The sequence below is a fragment of the Myotis myotis genome, unplaced genomic scaffold, assembly GCF_014108235.1.
Source record: "Myotis myotis isolate mMyoMyo1 unplaced genomic scaffold, mMyoMyo1.p scaffold_m19_p_18, whole genome shotgun sequence".
Taxonomy (NCBI): domain Eukaryota; kingdom Metazoa; phylum Chordata; class Mammalia; order Chiroptera; family Vespertilionidae; genus Myotis; species Myotis myotis.
Genome location: NW_023416322.1, coordinates 3,621,023 through 3,641,834, shown reverse-complemented (window position 1 = coordinate 3,641,834; position 20,812 = coordinate 3,621,023). Strand labels below are relative to the sequence as shown.

The 20,812-nt window shown below is 43.0% G+C and overlaps 1 protein-coding gene and 1 non-coding gene across 7 annotated transcripts; one reads left to right on the top strand and one right to left on the bottom strand.

The window, feature by feature from the left end:
* Positions 1 to 269: 269 nt before the first annotated feature.
* TIPRL (TOR signaling pathway regulator) lies at positions 270 to 20,799 on the bottom strand. Of its 6 annotated transcripts, none has more exons than XR_004973256.1 (8): positions 20,574 to 20,791; positions 14,265 to 14,444; positions 13,511 to 13,610; positions 11,892 to 12,023; positions 5,406 to 5,501; positions 3,386 to 3,448; positions 2,247 to 2,441; positions 270 to 536 (listed from the first exon to the last, which is right to left on the bottom strand). XR_004973256.1 is itself a non-coding variant. In XM_036343106.1 (8 exons), exons 1-8 carry the CDS (start codon positions 20,581 to 20,583, stop codon positions 2,298 to 2,300), a joined length of 900 nt encoding a protein of 299 aa, XP_036198999.1. In that variant the 5' UTR covers positions 20,584 to 20,717; the 3' UTR covers positions 270 to 2,297. The 6 variants fall into 6 exon arrangements, 5 of the variants coding, with proteins under 5 accessions (XP_036198999.1, XP_036198998.1, XP_036199000.1 ...); XM_036343106.1 differs by adding an exon at positions 14,618 to 14,792 and having other exon boundaries at positions 270 to 2,441; positions 20,574 to 20,717; XM_036343105.1 differs by having other exon boundaries at positions 270 to 2,441.
* LOC118673877 lies at positions 15,432 to 15,535 on the top strand. The gene has a single exon (XR_004973530.1). It is a non-coding gene; the product is annotated as a U6 spliceosomal RNA (small nuclear RNA).
* Positions 20,800 to 20,812: the final 13 nt, after the last annotated feature.

The following is a 20,812-nucleotide window of genomic DNA, read 5'->3' as shown; positions in this document are numbered from 1 at the left end:
CATAATACTTTCAACAATAAAAATTTAAAAACAACTACATAGAAATATGCATACAACAGGTATTCACATTTTCAAGAAGAGAAAACATTAACCCAACACACAGTAAACACTGGCTAGTTGCAACATCCAGAGAGTACTGGGGTACAGAGGGAGAGAGAAAGAACCCAAAAGCTAAACTGGGATTATATCAGATTTTCCTTTAAAATCTGTCTGGAGATTCTGGCCATGATGTTGACCAAATTCATAACAAAAAGCACAAACAAGAAAGGTATACCAAACCATTCTTTAATTAAGCTTTAAGAAAAACTTAAGTCAATGAAATAGCAAAACAGATCAATAATTCCTTATTGTTTATTCTCCTCTTACAAAAAGACACTTGGGACAAATGAATACAGAATGGCATATGTCTTATTCAGCAATGGGCAAATACAGGTTTTCTTGGTATTCTCCGCAGGAATAAACTCATGAATTTTCAGAAGTACATTTTCCTATGCACCACTCATCTTCTATAAAACAAGGTCAGTTCTTTTAATTCCCTGCAATGTTTAACAATGAAGCAAAATAAGCAATCTAAGACTGACTCAAGGAGCAAGACATCTGAATCAAGTTTTAAAAGATATATATGATACTGCCCAGAAATTTCAACTAGTGAATATTCTTATAGGATTTTCATTTCTTACAATTTGCATGAAAAAAAGAGGCTAGTCTGTTCAAATCTGCATGGCAAATAAAATAACACAGAAAGCTGAGTACAGTATGATTACTTTCCTGGCCTAAGAGAAAACATTAAATTCAGGCATATTTAATACACAGTGAGCATGCCATGTGTCTTTGTAAAGTTAACAAAAGCTTGATTTCCTATATGTCACAGGTGATGCAACAGATGGCAAATACCAAAACCATTTGAGACCAAAATTGGGTAATACAATTAGCAAAACAACAATACACACAAGAGTGCACCGGAGTTCGAACAAGGAATGAATATCCAATTGTACTGTTCACTGAAACTTATCATCAGGCTAATAATACCTGAAGAGCTTTGCTAACACTTTTATTTAAATATTCTTATTTAATGATTTATCCATCAAGTAGAAATATGTACAACAGTTATTTCAAACCAGGAAAAAGGGGGATGATATTTTTTCCCCTGACCTGTAAAAAAGTCATTTTAAAAATCCATTTTAAGTAATTCCTTACTTGGTGCTTTATAACCACTTTCCACTTTAGGAAGATCATTTAGAAAGGCAGGAACGAATATACAATGTTTAAAAGGTCATCATCAAAATAACCAAATGGACTTTAAATGTACTTTTGAGTACTTTCTGGACTACCCAGCTCTTGTACTAATTACACTTTACTGGATTCCCTGTAATGTTAACAGTATGAATCTTAAAATCGGAAAACTGGCTTTGATATTTAAAAATTAGCCTCCTCCATAGCTACCTCTCAAATATTTTAAGCAGAAAATTAATCTGGTTGTTAGGGGTTGATGTGATATGTGCGAACCACAATCCATATGGATTCTTTAAACTTTTAGGACTAATACCAACTTCAGTATTCAATGGATTTACCCACTCTGAGGCTGCGTGGAAGATGGAAGTGAAAATGTCAGTACTAGCAGAAGCACATAGGAAATAGCACCCGAAGATGGAAAGACAGCTCTGCATTCTGCTATTAATGCCAAACCAGGCTCGTGTGTTTCCATGGGCTCCATAGCTTACGTTCTCCAAAAGACTAGGTTATTTGGTTCTATGTCTGAAATGTTCTTTAAACTTCAAGAGTCAATTTAAATTTAGAGAGGAAATGTACATTTCTTTAATATTGGGGTGAAGATCATTAAAGTATGAGGTCAATTTCCTGGGAGGCAAGTCAGGACTGTGCAGCAGTGGAAAAAACACCACAAAGCCCAAGGTGCAAGGTGGACAACATGCACACAGCAGCCCCGAGTCGCATGCGACCTAGGGATTTAGAGCGACCGCCTCCCAGGGGAAGACAGTGTTTCCTAATGGATAGAGAGTATGCCCACTGCTCATGACACAGACACCTCACCACTGATGACATCCCCGTGACAAGTTAGAAATGCAAGTGAACTCCCGGAAACAAATCTGGACTATGAACTTGAGGACAGTACAAACAGTAGTTGGGTGGAATCTCCCTGCAGCAATCTTTTTCTTTCCTTTAAAGTCTACAGGAAATCTGCACATAGACAAGGCAATTACTTCTCATAATAAAAAAACTTCACCCACATCGTCAAAGTCTCCATCGGATTCCACGCTGAGTAGCTGGTGTGTCACATTCTATTCCACAGGCGCATTTGCTTGTGAGTCTGTGGGGTTCTGATCAATTTTTTCTGGAAATAATAGCTTCTCACAGACTCTCTCCTTGATCGGTAAATGCTGTGACATTTCATTAGGTTCCGTGAAGAGGGAAGGTGGGACATGCTGGGAAACACGTAAATTATATCAGCAACGATTCGGTTATTGCACTGACACTTTTTAGAAATGCTGGCCATAAAACATGCCGGTTTTAAGGTGAAGTAAGTAACTGTAGGTAAGGAGCACCACCCAGTACCTGGTAATAACAGGTACCTTTGTTCCTGACTCTTCGGCTCTGTTACTTAATGACACAAAGATCACAGGGATATGGTATTTACAATGCTGCCATAAATGTCCTAAGAATTCAATACCTCTTTTCTTTCTACTGAATCTTTTTTATTTCGCTTTGAATTTAGTACCACTTAGTCCAGTCCCCTTTCTCTGTGGCTACTGTACCGGGAAAGCACTAGCCTTCACTGAGAGTGCAGTGTGCGCAGTAACTTCTCTAACCGTGTACACTCTGGGCCCAGACAGAGGTACGCACAAAGGGTGAAAAAACAATGTCAAGTCTGCAGGAAGGTATCACGTTTTCAGCAACTTATTGTAGAATTGTAAATCCCAAGGAAGCCCTTTACAAGTCCCAGGGGAGCAAAAATAGAGAGAAATTCTGCCAAAAAGAACAAGTCATGGTGTGAAATTACCACACTTGAGGGGAAAAGAGCCTGGGTAGGAGGACATCACAGGGTGGCAAGTGGAAAGAACATCCAGGTGGTGCCAACCAGCGAGAGGTGTGACTCCAGGTAATTCCCACCTCTGGATCTCAGCTTTTCCAGACTAAATGTGGAAATCAGATGAGATGATGACTATAGTACCTAGCAACTCTAACTGTTCTTGTATTTGAGGTAAGCTCACAGTTCTATCAAGTAGGAGCCACCCTATCGAGCCCTTTGGGTGAATAAATAGGTTTAAGGATGCAGATTTGGGTGGTTGGGTGGGTGGGGTGGGGTGAGGGATATGTATCTAAAAAGAAAAAAATTCTACATCTGAAAACTGATATTAAAATGCCGTACCATTAAATTAGCAATTCTGCTCTCTCGTGATGTATATTCTCGTAACATGTAGGTCTTGTCGGCCTAGGTTTAAAAATAAAAAAGTTGCAACAAGTTTACTTATATTTATTTTATAAGCCTTTCTATCAAGCAAAGCTGCTTACATTTTAGTACAGGTTGTGATGGTGGCATGAACTCCAATGAGACTACCTTATTCTCCAGTGAGAGAACAGCTATTTAACTCTTACCAAGAATTCTGAATTGTTCATTCCAATCCCTATAAATCATAGTAACATCAGACACAAAAATATAAGCAGATTTAGTAATTACCATGTAAGAGAAACACAAGCAAGATTTTACCTTGAAAGTAAATATGTATATAAGTGAGAAATGCAAGAGATTTTCCTGTCACTCAAGTTCAGAACTACAGCTTTTCCTTAAGCTACAATATTATCATTACCTACATAACTGCAGCTACTTTAATGTTCCAGAAAAAAACATCTCCAGTCAAGGCACATACAAGAATCAACCAATGAATGCATAAATAAGTGAACAACAAATCGAGATGTCTCTCTCCCTCTCTCTCTCTCTCTCTCTCAAACCAATTAATCAACAACAAAAATTTTTAAGTTTTTTAAAGTTAGGTTTTAAAGCAGCAATTTATCATAATTTGTTTTTAGAAGCATTTTTCAATAAAAGAAAACCACAAGATTAAACTCCGTAAGGTTTCAGTCTTTCATATCAAAAAAGACAGATTAGTGTTCATTGTCAACAATCCAATAACTAAGTATATAAAGTATAAATCATCAGCATCACGGCTCCTATAGATAACTATCCTTAACGTGTAGAAATCTCTGCACATCTTTCCAAAGCAGTTAAATATAACTCTCTCGCATTCATTTTAATGACTACATATTTTTCTACTATATGGATATAAAGTACAAATTTTAATCCATGTCCATTCAATGGGCAGTAAGTGTCCTCCTTCCCTCCTGTTTGAATTACAAACAACATTGCCATATACATACTGATTCATATTTGTGGGTTATTGTATATTAGAATCTTTTTTAGGGTAATTCCATAAAAACTCAATATTGTTGAGTTAAAACATAAGCATTTTTAAAATTTAGATTGATTTCACCCTTTCTGAAGGAAAAAAATACAGCCTATTTTTAGTATCTTGTTACCGCTTTTAAAAAGAAAAAGGTCCATCAGAGCCCCCGTATTATTTCCAGGGGGAAAACCTTCCCGAAGTGCAGGATGTGGGAAACGACCAAGGCAATCCCATCCCATGGGGCTCAGATCCCCGCTCTGCCACCACTAGCTGTCCCATGTGGTTGATATTAAAGTCAGTCAGTCGTTCTTTACCTCGGCTGCGTCAGGTATCAGACAGAGATCATACAGCACAGGTTTCACTGGGTTGTTGGGAGAGGTAACCATTACCCGACAGCCCTAACTGACACTGGCAGTCTCGTCTCTAATTCATCACCCCACAAATCTGAAGTTAAAAATTCATTCACAAAGGCAGGCCATGGCGAAGCTACTGGAAGAGTTTTCATGACTCAGTTTAAGCCTCCCCCCTCCTTTTAAAAAAATAAACTTTGTTAACAGTTCCTTGAGATGGAGCACAAGCTTTCAAACTTTAGAAGAACTTTCCAGTATCAGGGACATTAGGTAAACCAGCGGTCGCCAACCTTTCGGACCTCACAGACCACCAGTGGTCCTTGGACCACCGGTTGGCGACCGCTGATGTAAACAATACATACTATAAACAAAGGTAAGAGTTCAAGGACAGTTTTCTTAAACACAGATGAAGTACAAACAATTTTTTAAGAAGCATCAGACCCCAGTAGGGAGTGTCTTGTAGAACGAAGTTTCAGCTGCCAGAACTTTTGGAAAAGACGGAATGTTTCAGTAACCACGGTTATGAAGCATGCCATAGACTATAAAGCACTGTTCAATTTCAAATTCTCACACAGACATGAAACAACACAAACAGGCCCAATATCAATTAGTACACTCGTCAAATGAGATTAGATACCTCGTGGTAAAGTCTAGTGTCATTCATTCTGATAAGCACTCCATCAATTCTCAAGAAAAACCGCAAAAGCAGGAAAAAGCTGGAAGGCATTACTCTCTGAAAGAAAAAAAGTGCATTAATATTTTAATGACAATTAAATATTGTTACTGTGCTAAAAGAAAATGAATTTGTTAAAGCATGGGAGGAGGGCTGAATTAGCATTATATAGGAATCTCTGAACTAGAGGTTCTTTGTCGTAGCACCAACTAAGGCTCAAAACTTTGTGTATATTATTTAACATCCTGGTTTCAGTTTCATACAATAAAAATATTTTTTTTCTAGGTCAAAAAATATTTATCTTAAAAAGACAGCACAGCTCTGGACAGTGCTGCTCGGTTAGGACATGGGCCTGAGCACAGAAGTGTCTCGGGTTCAATTCCTGGTCAAGGGCATATACCTGGGTTGCAGGTTGCATCCCTGGTCCCGATGTTTCTCTCTCACTCCCACCCACTTTCCCTCCCTTCTACTCTCTAAAATCAATGGGGAAAAATATCCTCAGATGATGATTAAAAAAAAAAAAATTGGAAAAAACAGACAACACATACCTAAATAATGAGAAAATTGTAATGTTCACTTTTTTTTTTTTCCAATATATTTCACTGACTTTTTACAGAGAGGAAGGGAGAGAGATAGAGACTCAGAAACATCGATGAGAGAGAAACATCGATCAGCCGCCTCCTGCACATCTCCCACTGGGGATGTGCCCGCAACCCAGGTACATGCCCTTGACCGGAATCGAACCCGGGACCCCTCAGTCTGCAAGCCGACGCTCTATCCACTGAGCCAAACCGGTTTCGGCTAATGTTCACTTTAGAAAATGGTAGTACTTACAGTAAATGGTAACACCAGTAATACCAAAATGAAAGAAGAACCTAGTTCTTTGTTGCTGCTCATCTTTTATTCACTTTATGTAAAATAAAGACTCGAGACCTGAACTGGAATGCTCTAACGCAGTGCAGCCGATTAGGTACTGTGTCCTACTGCCAAAGCCAAGTTCATCAGGTCATCATTCACGTCCCTGACATCTTCCATCTGTGGCACATCTATAAATGTCTGTTTCCCAAATACAACCGGGAAGCCACAGTTAGTGGAGAGTGAAAAGGTAGATTCTGGTGGCAAGGAGAGAGGGGTGTGGGGTCCTCAGGTCTTCAAAAACAATTATGTTTGACCATTTACTAAATAGATTTTTACTGCCTACCAAGTTCAAATTCTTACTACAGCAGGTATTGGATTTATATAGATGCAAGGATACAATCCCAGTGATTCAAGGAGTTTATCCAAGAGGAAAACAGACATATCCAATGTGGTGGCTGCTGTACAGAGGTATGCACAAGGTTTGAAAAGCACTCAAAGGAGCCCACCCAGGGTGGCTCAGTGGTTGAGCATCAACCTATGAACCAGGAGGCCACGGTTCCATTCCTGGTCAGGGCACATCCCTGGGTTGCAGCTTGATCACCAGTAGGGGGTATGCAGGAAGCAGCCAATCCATGATTCTTATCATTGATGTTTCAATGGGGAAAATTCTATCCCTCTCCCTTCCTCTCTGAAATCAATTATATATATATATATATATTTTTTTTTAATATAATATATATATATTTTTTTATTTTATTTTTTTTAAGTGCTCAGAGGAAGTACCTGAGTCCACTGACAAAAGTCAGCAAGAGCAACACCTGAGTAGAAGGAAAGCTGGCTGGGAGTTCTGGCTGTGGAGGAGGCGGCATGTACCAAGTACATGAAACAGGAAGCTGCATTCAGGGAACTGCCTGGAGTTCCATATACGCACAGGGCAACATGAACCAAGAATAAAGAATAACAAGATAACCCCATGATGATAGTGGCTTAACTGCCTAAGAGTCCCCAGCCACAGGTCAAGCTCTTTCCTGCCCTTGACCTTTCCCCACCCTGTTCCCTGACCTGGAGTGTTCTCCTGGCCAGCACTTTCTGTCCTTCAGAGCTCAATGCAAAAGTGGCTTCTACATAAGGGCCTTTCCTACACTGCATGTCATCGCAGATTCCCCTTGTTATTCCCTCTCACAGTACTCATTACAAATGAACAGGTCTATAACTGTATCCACTTATGTGTTCACTTGCTTAAAGCCTCTATTTGACTATAGGTTCCATGGTGATGGGAATACTGGCTTCGTTCAGCACCAGATCCCCACTGCCTAGAAAAAGAGCCAGCACACAGCAGGTGGCCCTTAGCTGTGGGCTGAACAAAAGAGGCCAGATGCTCACTGCTGGGAAAAGGGCTGAGTCAGATGCACTGGGGTGGGCTAAACAGCAAGGGACCCAAAGGAAGACGCAGTAACGCAGAGCAGGAGGCAGCACTGACTACGACAATATGTCACAGCAAGTCAACCTAAAAACACATCATTACCCAGCAGAGCACTAGTTAAAATGTATGGGAAAGAATGACTTACAATATTTCTTCCAATTCAAAATTAGTAAACATGACACAACACGGAAGCAAGCTGAAGTACCATTTCTGCACTGCACAGTGGGGAGACCAGGAATTAGGGGCCTGTGTGCTAGTCCCAATCCTACCACAATCCACGTATATTTTAAGACAATGGCTCCCTCCTAAGGGCATCTGGAAAGCTGTGGTGAGCAACAATGATGAGCAACCAGCACCAACATTCAGGAGTTAAGGACCAGAGATGGTCGCTGTTCTGCAGTGCACAGCACGACTCTATACAACAAAGTCCGACCCTGCATCCCACAGACTTCCACATCTCTCACCTGGCATCTAGCTAAACTTAGAACCTAATTCCATTTTACATATAAATAAAAAACTCCCTCAATTATCCATAAAGGCAATGGCCTTGTAAACTAAGGAGAGATTATACTTCGTTTTGTTTGGAATTTTATTATTTCACTTTGAAAAATGCATCAATGGAATGCCAGCCTGTGTTCTCTGAGTCACTGACTGTCAGCCTGCATCTGTAACTGTCACACCCACAGTGACTCAATATGCACACACAAGCACCTGGCAACTTCACTATGTCATTTAGTGGTCATATTATGCACTTACCTAGTGAAATACATCTCATTTTATTCCAAGTCAATTTCTTTTAAATTATAATTAGGACATTATGTTAATTTACTGAAAAGTAGTACCTTACCTATGAATTTCATTTCAGGGTAGTAAATGGGAGAAGGTACTTACAGTATTTGGTTAAAGAAAAAAAAAATGGAGTGATGGGTCTGATGAGATGGCAGAGCAGTAACTTAGAGCAAGTCACTGAACCACCCAGGTTTTAATAACCCCTATATTAAAAGCAGGGCCTGAGGAACGACCTCAGGCTCTCTCTGTAAAGTCCCCAGGACAAGATTTTTTTTTTTAATTAAATCTTTATTGTTCAGATTATTACATTTGTTCCTCTTTTTCCCCCCCATAACTCCCCTCCTCCCAGTTCCCGCCCCACCCTCCGCCCTCACTCCCCACCCACTGTCCTCATCCATAGGTGCACGATTTTTGTCCAATCTCTTCCCGCATCTCCCACACCCCTTCCCCCCCCAAGAATAGTCAGTCCATTCCCTTTCTATGTCCCTGATTCTATTATAATCACCAGTTCCATTCTGTTCATCAGATTATTTATTCACTTGATTCTTAGATTCACTTGTTGGTAGATGCGTATTTGTTGTTCATAATTTGTATCTTTACCTTTTTCTTCCTCTTCCTCTTCTTAAAGGATACCTTTCAGCATTTCATATAATCCTGGTTTGGTGGTGATGAACTCCTTTAGCTTTTCCTTATCTGTGAAGCTCTTTATCTGACCTTCAATTCTGAATGATAGCTTTGCTGGATAAAGTAATCTTGGTTGTAGGTTCTTGGTATTCATCACTTTGAATATTTCTTGCCACTCCCTTCTGGCCTGCAAAGTTTCTGTTGAGAAATCAGCTGACAGTCGTATGGGTATTCCCTTGTAGGTAACTGAGTTTCTTTCTCTTGCTGCTTTTAAGATTCTCTCTTTGTCTTTTGCTCTTGGCATTTTAATTGTGATGTGTCTTGGTGTGGTCCTCTTTGGATTCCTTTTGTTTGGGGTTCTCCGCGCTTCTTGGACCTGTAAGTCCATTTCTTTCACCAGGTGGGGGAAGTTTTCTGTCATTATTTCTTCAAATAGGTTTTCAATATCTTGCTCTCTCTCATCTTCTGGCACCCCTATAATTCTGATGTTGGTACGCTTGAAGCTGTCCCAGAGGCTCCTTACACTATCCTCGCATTTTTGGATTCTTTTTTCATTCCGCCCCTCCGGTTGGGTGTTTTTTGCTTCCTCGCATTTCAAATCATTGACTTGATTCTTGCGCTCCTCTGGTCTGCTGTCGGGAGTCTGTATAATATTCGTTATTTCAGTCCGTGTATGCTTAATTTCTAGTTGGTTCCCCATCATAACATCGAGGGTCTCATTAGTTTTCTTGTAGATCTCATTAAGTTTATCAGCGGCTTCTAAACAGTTCTTGAGAGACCTTAAAAGTGTGGTTCTGAACTCTATATCTTCCTTTGACAATTTTGTCCTGTTTCTTTGTCTCCGCATTTTGTTATGCTTTCTTGGTGCACCCCCTAGTAGTCTTTGTGCGCAGTCTTGTAGTTAAGCCTTGATTGTTGTAGCTAATACCAGGGAGGGTTTGACCTCCAGGCCAAGTGGCTGTCAGGACAAGATTTCTAACAAGGGCCCCTGCACCAGCACTGCGGAGTCGTCGGCGCCCTCCTCCATGAGACGTGTCCTACTCCCGACTCTCTGGCACCACATCCCTGCATCCTCCAGACATCTCTACTTCTCAGCTAGTCTCTGCTTCCATACAAGGGAACGTCATTGGTCCACACTCATACCTCCAAGTGCACTAAGTGAGAAGAAAAACGTCTCACGGTAATGATTACTCTTCGGTTTGAGACTTACTATTTGCTCTGGTACACACATGTTCCATTTATGCCCACACCCTCTCCAACACTTTCACCCACACACACATGTGCTCCCCACATGCCTACCCACTTGCATACATCACAGACATAGCCACCCACTTGGATACAAGTGCCCAACCAGATATGCACATCATAATGAACATTCAACACCGCCAGCTCTGTGAGTGGGTAGACAAATGGAAAGGTACATGACTGAATGAGTCAGCATGAAGAAATCTAAATGACAAAGATAAATTGGGGGAGAATTATGGGTGAATAGGGAGTGGGATGCTCAGAAAACAGTGATGTAATGCTAGAATAATAGAGATATTGGTTCAAAATTAGTTACCCCAACTTAGATAAACTAGTCTTTTGGGAAGTCATTTATAAAATACAGAGGCTAAACTAAATGATTCTGTAAAAATTCATTACAATTCCAAAATCCTAGGATTCTACAGAAATCTTGACTTTAAAACAAATTACTGCTGTTTTTGATTTATTGTTTTCATTCTTAACTAGAGACCCAGTGCATGAATTCGTGCACGGGTGGGGTTCCTCGGCCTGGTTGGCAATCCGACTTGGGGGGGGGTGGGGGCCCGCGGGAGGTTGGCCATGGGAGGTTGGCTGTGGGGGCGCACTGACCACCAGGGGGCAGCTCCTGCATTGAGCGTCTGTGCCCTGGTGGTCAGTGCACATCATAGCTACCAGCTGATCGTCCGGTCTAATGGTCGCTTAGGCTTTTATATGGAGAGATTATTGTTTAAATCATCATACTCACCATGATTGTGCTTTGAGAACAATGTTTGATGCTAGGGCCCATCTTTGACAGACCTTATGATAAGTGCTATAATGGAGCGGTTAAAAATAATGTATTTTTGGAGTATGGGCAAGGGATATTTAACTCTGCTGTGGAGGGCCTCATAGAGGAGGTGACATTTTAGCTAGGTGTTAAAGAATAAGGCATTTAATAAAAAGTTGTGATTTTTCTGGAAAATGTTAAGAAACCCAATTACAACCTAATATAAACAAATATGAGTAACTGTGGTGGCCTGCTTGTTTTCTTTTTACGCATGTTTCACCAGCGGCATTGGTAACGGAAGCAGTCCGTCCTCCAAGGAACTGATACTTGTCATGCCTGTTTTCACTTGGATGCTGGAAGCTGAGTGTAGTTTATGGGGCACTGAGTCCTGGCACATGGTCATTTTCTTACACAGTATCCACCTTGCTGTCTGCTCAGTCTCTCCACACTGTTTTTAGTTCAAAATGTGAAAATTAAGTCATAGTTTTCATTCAAATTACATAATAAGCAAACAAAGTACAAAGTGACCAGGCAGGTCTTTAAAAAATGCTTTGCTAAAGCCTTAAAAATATATTAAGATTTTGTGAATTTTATAACGGACATTAATTAGTAAGACATACTCTAGACTCAAATGAAACTGTACATGATATCATATTAAGACGGTATAATTCAAAGTGAGTCTTATATTTCTGACCAATGGTAGAAACAGAAGAAAGAAATTTTAAACAAAAATCACAATACTCACAATTTTCACACTTAGGCTTGAAACTCCATGATCATGAAGTTCATCCTCAAACAGGAGAACTTCTTCAAAAAACTTAATCTGCTCTCTGGCTTTCAATTTCTCTGTATCTATATGATCTGTTGTAGGCACAACCTGAAAGAAAAATGTCAGAAGGAGCACATAGAAGTCTTTCCGAGGAGCTGGAGACATAGGAAAGTCGCTAATGCTACTCCACAGCCTCCAGGAGGCTTTTCCTAAGTCAGCCCACAGTCATCACCATCATTACTGCACCGGGTTAAAACAAGTTCCCGAAATTTCCTCACTCCTGGCAACCATGTGCCAGAGGGCCCCTAATTTACAGAGCTCTTCAGTCAGGAGAGAGGAGAAAAGACGTGAACTTATGAAGCATTGTAAGGATCTGACGAACCTTGCTCCCCATGAGACTGCAAAGGAGGGATTTTTGTCTGTTCTCTGTGTATCCAGGGCTCCTACGGTTACTGCCCAGCACAAAGTAAGAGCTCAAGAATGAATGAATGAATGAATGAATGAATGAATGAATGAATGAATGAATGAATGAATACATGGTTTCTCAAAAACTGTGTTTTTGTCTTGGAAGCAGCACAAAATAGTTAACGCTTGGAATACAGAAGTGGCAGCAAGTGAAGACAAGAATTAAGTTGCTGCCACCAACTTCCAGCTTCCCAAGATTCTAACAATCTCCGCAAAGACAAGGAACCCCCACACAACCCTAACTCCTTACATTTCTGCCTAAATACCCACACATGATATGGGGTCTCCAATAACTACTTTTAATGAAAATAGTTACAGTGAAATACATTTTGTTCTCTATGACAAAATGTGATACTTACAAACAGCAACCTAAGCCAAATTTCCCTCATTTCAGTCACACTGTAAGATTTCAAAATAAATAATAGGCAAACAAAGCAAATAAATAATAAGTAAATAAAGCTCCCAATAGGAGACCTACCTATTCCACCTTCTTGGTGTATTTATCATGGAGTAATCCACCCTAAGCAGGGCTTACATGATGCACTTTAACATTCACATAGCGCTTTAGAATCTACTGGGAGCGTTCCCATCCATGACCTTGCATCAAAACTCTGCTGTGAGGCAGACATATGTTTACCCAATTTACTGATGAGACTAAGACTCAGATAAATAGATTAAGTAACTCCCCTAAGATCATACCAGTTCCCACACAGTACAGGCAGGACAGAAGTCCTATTTGCCCACATCTCTATTCAACTGTACAACTGGGAGCTGTTGCTACCAGGTCTGTCTAAAGCAGCGATTCCAACCGGTGGTCCATGGACCACTGGTGGTCCGTGAAGTCTGAAAGGTTGGCGACCACTGGTCTAAAGCACAGGCCTGAACACCTCTCGATAGTGACAACATTAAGGCAGTGGTTCACTGCTCCCAACCACATGTAATTAAAATCCCTCCACTTTATTTCCTGCTGATGATCAATAAGCAAAATCCCTCATATTAGGTTCTGAAGCCCCCACGACAGAAATAAACATGTGAAAGTAGTAGTAAAAAATAAGCCATTACTAGAAAATTCTAATGCCAAGACTGTCCAAGACAACTGATGACTCATAAAAGCAAAAAATAACAGTTACCTTTAACTTGAGGGATTCTCCAAGTAATGTTCCCTTATAATCCGTTGTAAAGGTCCAATCGTATGGTTTAATAACTTCCTTGGAGTGCTCACCCTCGTTCCTCAAATACCAAAATAAGAAGGGTCAGATTTAGTGACGCAGCATGCAGATCATCTGCATTCATTATCACACCAAATTACATTCCACACATGATGTAAAACCTCCTACTAATACACACGCTTGTCAGAATTCACTAACACAAGGCCTTCTTCCTTCCTCACACTTATTGCTGTTTAACTTGACATGTGCTGAGTAGTCTTCCCAATTGGTCGCTACACTGCCTGAGGACCTTTTTTAAAGCCCATCCTCCTTTATATTCTCCAAGGTACCTAGTACATAACAGGCACAAAGTAAATAATTGCTGCTTTGACTACCAAAGAAAATAAATTTTTCTTAATTTCAAAGGTCCTCAAATTTTCAATGCAAATCACAGCATTTTTCTTGAAAAACAGGAACATCCAAGTGCACAGTGTACTCTTCACTAAAGAACACTCAGCGCTCAAAAAGAGAAACTCCACAGAGCTCAGCTCAAATGTTACCAATCAACTCAAGAAGCATTGAAGAGGTGGCGGAACTACTCTCCATGTTATAGATGAGAAAGGTTAATTTTAGAATAATCCAGCTACCAAGCTTAATAATAATACTAGCCCCCCATTCTAGTATCGTTTCTTTCAACTCTCTTCTCGGTTTCACCCACAACTGCCCGGACTCTCACCTGCTCTCCTGCCACTCCTCCGCACAGGCCACTTTAAGCATTCCTTGGTAGTTATTCACACATCTCAAAGCATCTGTAGCATTGAACTCAATCCCAAAGCCAGAACCATGCTGGATTCTTAAAACGTTGTCTCCAAACATCATCTCGGGGAGGGATGGCATATGCAATTCATCAGCTAACCTATGCACAACCAGAAGTCAGGCAGGATTATTTTATATCACTGTTGACACTTTGGTTTCCTTCTCATCCCTACATTACTGAGTGAGTTAATTAACATGATATATTTTGTACAGTCTATAAATGCTTCTATCATCTATTCTCTCTATGTATATCTTTTTATTTTTAACCTTCACCTGAGGGGAGATTTTATGTATATTTTCGAGAGACAGGAAGGAGGGGTAGAGAGAGAAACATCCATCAGTTGCCTCCCGTAGGTGCCCATCTGGGGAGAGAACCCGAAACCTTTGTGGTGCACACAATGCTCCAACCAACTAAGCGACCGGCCAGGGCTGTGGACTTGGCAGTGGGCTAAAAAACAGGTAATAAACAGAGAAGTAAATACATAATATATTATCTGCTAGTGGTAAGCGACATAAAGATAATGGTGGGGGCCTGTTTTAGGTAGGATGATCAGAGATTGCTTCTGAGATAGAACTTGAGCCTCAAAACTACCTTGTGAGCTGAAAAACGCTGAGTTTAGGCACCTACTGACAGATTACAGAGCTAGTAAGTAGTAACTCCAGGCCTCCTCCATTATGCCAGCTGCTTTATAAATACTTGAGCCTCGTCCTGCCTCACCCAGCCAGCATGGCTCAGTAGTGGAGAGTCAACCTGTGAACCAGGAGGTCACAGTTCAATTCCTAGTCAGGGCACATGCCTGGGTTGCAGGCTCAATCCCTATCCCCAGTGTGGGGCATGCAGGAGGCAGCCAATCAATGATTCTCTCTCATCATTGATATTTCTATCTCTCTCTCTTTCTCTCTCCCTTCCTCTCTGAAATCAATAAAAGTATATTTAAAATAAATAAATACTTGCCCCTCATTTGGCAACCTCATTAGAAAAAAAAAGTTATATTTGACACACTATGAAGCCAGGATCACAAATTATTAATCCACAGATGTGTTTTGATTTGCCTGAACAATATTTGAAATAGTTGCCAACAATGACGTGCTTGCTTCAGCAGCACATATACTAAAATTGGAACAATACAGAGATTAGCATGGCCCCTGCACAAGGATGATATGCAAATTCATGAAGCGTTCCATATTAAAAAAACAAAACAACAACAATGACTGAGAGGTAGTTGCCAACAAAAATTGAGAGTCTTTTTAGGAATCTGGACTTCTGGTTTCTCTTTTTTGAAAAAAAAAAAAAAGGAAGACTGGCAGTACTGGGCCTGGCAATCCACACAGCACTGACAGGCTGAGGCTGAGTAGAGGCTGCCCCCTTAACTGGGACCCTGGTGGTGCACCAGTCCCCTTAACCCTTAAGAAAGTTGAGTTTATAAAGGTTTTTAAGTGGAAGCTACTCACTTCTGAAAAAAGCAGCTATATATATAAATCACTATGCCCATGACCCATCATCATCTCAGTCAAAACCAGGACTTTCAATTTAGTGATGTAAGTTCAGCTTCTCAACCAAAGGCAATTATCTATGGGCTGGCAGGAACACGTTCAATTTTAGCCTGAGAACTCTTGCTGAATTGAATCATGGCCAAATAAGTATACTCTGACCTCTCTTTTCATAAGTCTGAATGACAGCCAAAGGAAGCACAGACCAAGAGAGGTGGCAGGAAAGAACAGCGTGAGGTGGAGAGGGTGAAAATGTTAAATGACAGCAAGGGAAGCAGCGAGCAGAAAGCAGAGATGGAGAAATCCTACATAGTAAAAGCCTAATATGTAAATCGATCGAATGGCAGAACAATCGGTCACTATGACCACCAGGGGTAGATGCTCAATGCAGGAAGCAGTGCTGAGGAGCAGCGAGCCAGGCTCATGGCTGGCGAGCACAGTGGTGGTGCCAGGAACCTCTCCCACCTCCGCTGCAGGTGGGCGGTAAGGAGCGAGGGGTCCCAGACTGCAAGAGCCCAGGACTTTGAGAGGGATGTCTGACTGCCAGCTTAGGCCCGATCCCCCCGGGGGTCCCGGACTGTGAGAGGGCACAGGCGGGGCTGAGGGACCCACCCCCCTCAACCCTTCCACTCTTCCTACCCCCCCAACCCCCCCACCCTTCCTATCCCCCCAACCCCCCAGTGCATGAATCTTGTGCACTGGGCTTCTAGTAACAGTAATAAGAGTAGAGACTTGTATATAGTTACTGTTGGGGCCACAAGAACTGCTGCTCATTTTCTGAGATAATTCCTGTGTTTAATTTTCTCCTCACATACTATTAAATTCCCACCACTTAAGGCAACTTGGGTCTCTGTTCCTTGTTACCTAAAAGCAGAGGTTCTATGAAAGTGAATTTTCCAGTTACCCTATGTACCAAATTTATTTTGTGGAAAATTTTCAAAATGTAATATAGACTTTTCTGTGTTCTTAAACAGAAAACAGAAAATATTATTTAACCTTTTCTTAATTATCAGAGATCATCACATTTAACATTCTTGTAAGATACTATGCTCAAGTTCGATGGGGTGTGTACACCCCTAGTAGTCCTATGAAATATTCCTGTTACATGTAAAAGAATCACTGTCACTAACTTGCACAGCCTCAAATGTTCTAAATTCAGACTATCTTAAACACTGGCCAAACATAGTATATTAATACCATTTCTTTCTCTTTTTTTAAATTTATTTGTATTGATTTCAGAGAGGGAGGGAGAGAGAAACATCAGTGATCAGAGGGAATCATTGATCGCTGCCTCCTGCATGGCCCCTACCACGGGATTGAGCCTGAAACCCAGGCATGTGTCCCGACCAGGAATCCAAATATGACCTCTGGGTCATAGGTCGACACTCAACCACTGAGCCACACAGGGCTTAATGCTGGGCTTAATGCCAGCCTTCACGCTTAACAAATAGGTATTACCATTAATAAGGCAGGGAAGACAGGAAGCCTCTATGGGATTTAGATGTCTTAAATCATTAAAGAAATCGTCCTTAATCCAATACTTCCCCTAATCCATTTATTTAGCATCTTAGAGGTTTTAACACCCGGGTGATGCATCACAGAAAATTTAGAATGGGTGAAGGTCTAGCCTTTCTTTTGTCATAAGGAAGGACTAAGTATACTCTGGCAGATCTATTTAGAAATAACAAATACAGAGATTAAAGACCTAGGATTTGAGTGCCTTTAAAACTCACCATGCAACCAGCCCCTCTTAGAGAGTCTGTAAGTACATTACACAGTAAACACAACTGGAGGCGACTGCTTTATAGATGCACAAGTTTACCTCTATGGTGCAATATGTAACAGAGAAAGTGCCAGGGAGAGGAAAACCCAGACAGTAAATCAATCTACGGTGGGATGAAGGGAATTATTTTTCCCTTTGTTTTCTGCATTTTCCTTACTTTTCTTAGTGAATCTGCAAGAATATTACTTTATTTAATGTAGTTATTTATAACTAGGCAGCTAAACATTCTTTTATGACTCCCCTCTCTTCCCTCTGCCTCAATTTTAAAAGGCCAGTGCTCCCCAGGGTTCCATCTCATGACCTTTCCTTCTGTCCTAGAAGACTTTTAGGTGATTTTCACTCACTCCCAAGGCTCCAGGTTTCAATTATAAGGTGACGATTCCCAAACCAAAACCCACGGACAAGCCCTAGCCAGTTTGGCTCAGTGGATAGAGTGTTGGCCTGTGGACTGAAGGGTCCCAGGTTTGATTCTGGTCAAGGGCACATTCCTGAGTTGCCGGCTCGATTCCCAGCGAGGTCTGTGCAGGAGGCAGCCAATCAATGATTCTCTCTCATCATTGGTGTTTCTATCTCTCGCTTTCTCTCCCTTCCTCTCTGAAATCAATAAAAAACATTAAAAACAAAACAAAACACGGACAAGCCTTTTTTAAATTGATTTTTAGAGAGAGAGGAAGGGAGAAGGGAGAGAGAAACATCAGTGTGGGAGCAAAGTACCCATTGGCAGTCCCCCTACCGGAGATCAAGCCCACAACTCAGAATCTGCCCTGACTGGAATCAAACTGGCAATTTTTTTTTTTTGGTGCACGGGACCATGCCCAACCAACTGAGCCACACAGGCCAGGACCATGGACAAGTCTTTTTTAAGCTCCAGGATCAATACTATATCCAAATGCCTACTACATCTATCTCCACTTTATGACCCACACACAACTTACATTCCAACTAAGTGAGCTCGCCCTCTATCTGACACCTGTCCCTGCCCTGCTCCCTCCCCTTGTTCCTGGCAATGATTTCCATGCAACAGCCCCAGCCAGAAATCTCTTTGTCAGGATGGTCCCTTCCTCTCCTATCCAATGGTCACCACACCCAGGGACTTAATCTTCTAAAAAGTCTCCAATCCATCCTCCTTGTCACCTCCAGAGAAATCTTTCAGAGCAGCGATTTTCAACCTTTTTCATCTCATGGCACATGTACACTAATTACTAAAATTTTCCGGCACACCAAAATATATGTTTCACCAATCTGACAAAAAATATGTATTTTTGCCTTTCCGCCCGGCCACTTCCCTGCCTAAATCTTAAAAGGCCAGTGCTCCCAGGGTTCCATATCATGACCTTTTCCTTCTGTCCTAGAAGACTTTTAGATGATTTTCACTCACTCCCAAGGCTCCAGGTTTCAATTATAAGGTGACGATTCCCAAACCAAAACCCACGGACAAGCCTTTTTTTAATTTTAATTGATTTTTAGAGAGAAAGGATTCCGTCACACCACAGGGCTATGATTGTGTTGGTGGTTGTCATTTTTTTTTATTTGACAATCTAAGGGCATGCCCCGACTAAATAGTCAGGTATTGCATGTTTTAAAAATCCCTGCGGCACCCTGGTTGAAAAATCCCTGTTTCAGGGTCTACAGCTGATCATGCCGCTCCTCTGTACAAAAGTGCTCCCTGTGGTGGTCACATAAAATTCAGAACTCTTCAGCCTGTGGCTCAAAAGCTCTCTGGGCGATGTCTCCACCGCAGGGCCGGCTCCCCTTCTCACTCCTGCCCCTGGGGACCCCCAAGGGCCCACCACACAGAAGCGGTTCCTCCAACAAGTCAGGGCTCTCCCTCTCCCGGACCTACGCACCCTCCCCGCCTTCCAGGGGCCCCGCCCGCCCCATCCCACCAGCTTCATGGAGATGCGGGTCGGGCATCCGGCTGCCCGCGGCCTCTCCGCCTAACGGAGCTCACCGCACCCCGCGTCTCTGAGCCCGCGATTCTCCCAAGACCCTGCCTCCCTCACGGATGTCTCACCATCCGTCTCTCCAGCGCCCAGCGCACCTGACGTGCTGAAAACCAAGCAAGCATATCGCCCCCATTAGTGACGCCCAGAAAGCAGGGCAGAGCCCCCAGGAAGCAAGCATATCGCCCCCATTAGTGACGCCCAGAAAGCAGGGCTGAGCCCCCCAGGAAGCAAGCATATCGCCCCCATTAGTGACGCCCAGAAAGCAGGGCTGAGCCCCCCAGGAAGCAAGCATATCGCCCCCATTAGTGACGCCCAGAAAGCAGGGCTGAGCCCCCCAGGAAGCACATCGCCCCCATTAGTGACGCCCAGAAAGCAGGGCTGAGCCCCCCAGGAAGCAAGCATATCGCCCCCATTAGTGACGCCCAGAAAGCAGGGCTGAGCCCCCCAGGAAGCAAGCATATCGCCCCCATTAGTGACGCCCAGAAAGCAGGGCTGAGCCCCCCAGGAAGCAAGCATATCGCCCCCATTAGTGACGCCCAGAAAGCAGGGCAGAGCCCCCAGGAAGCATATCGCCCCCATTAGTGACGCCCAGAAAGCAGGGCTGAGCCCCCCAGGAAGCAAGCATATCGCCCCCATTAGTGACGCCCAGAAAGCAGGGCTGAGCCCCCCAGGAAGCAAGCATATCGCCCCCATTAGTGACGCCCAGAAAGCAGGGCTGAGCCCCCCAGGAAGGAGAGGTGCAAAGGTGACCGGGGCAGGGACGTGGGGCAGGTAGGGATCCTCCGAAACAGCCCTGCGCCACCCAAACCGGGTCGAGTGACAGATTCGCGCAGGCGAACCCAACCGAGGGTCGGGAGGGTGATGCGGTGATTGACCCGGGCTGTCAGTCAGGGGGCGGCCTCGGCCTGGCCTCCGCCCCAGGGGAGGGTGGGGGCTGCGCGGGGCCGCCCTGCTCTCGCCCAGCCCCGCGCCCCACGCCCCGCGCCCCGCTCCGGGCCCGGAGCCTCACTTCTCCACATCCGCCGACTTCATGATGTGGGTCTTGGTCGCCGTCAGCGTCCAGGGCCCGAAGGAGAAGTCCCGGTGGCTGCTCTGAAAGCCGTGGATCATCATGGCCGCGGCGGGGGCGGCGCGGAGCGGGCAGGAGCGGCGGCAGCGGACACCGGTTTCCCCGCCTCTGCGGCCCGGCCCCCTCGGCTTCCGAGCCGTTACCATGCCCCGCCCCGCCCCGCCCCGCCGCCGACCCGA

Bases quoted from the DNA above. Each gene is read 5' to 3' on its own strand.
- TIPRL (XM_036343105.1), bottom strand. From the start codon at position 20,779: ATGGTAACGGCTCGGAAGCCGAGGGGGCCGGGCCGCAGAGGCGGGGAA. The intron at 14,445-20,573 runs GTGAGGCTCCGG...GGTTGTGCATAG, and splicing joins AAGTCGGCGGATGTGGAGAA to GTTAGCTGATGAATTGCATA. The intron at 2,442-3,385 runs GTACGGCATTTT...CGTGTTTCCCAG, and splicing joins GCAGAATTGCTAATTTAATG to CATGTCCCACCTTCCCTCTT.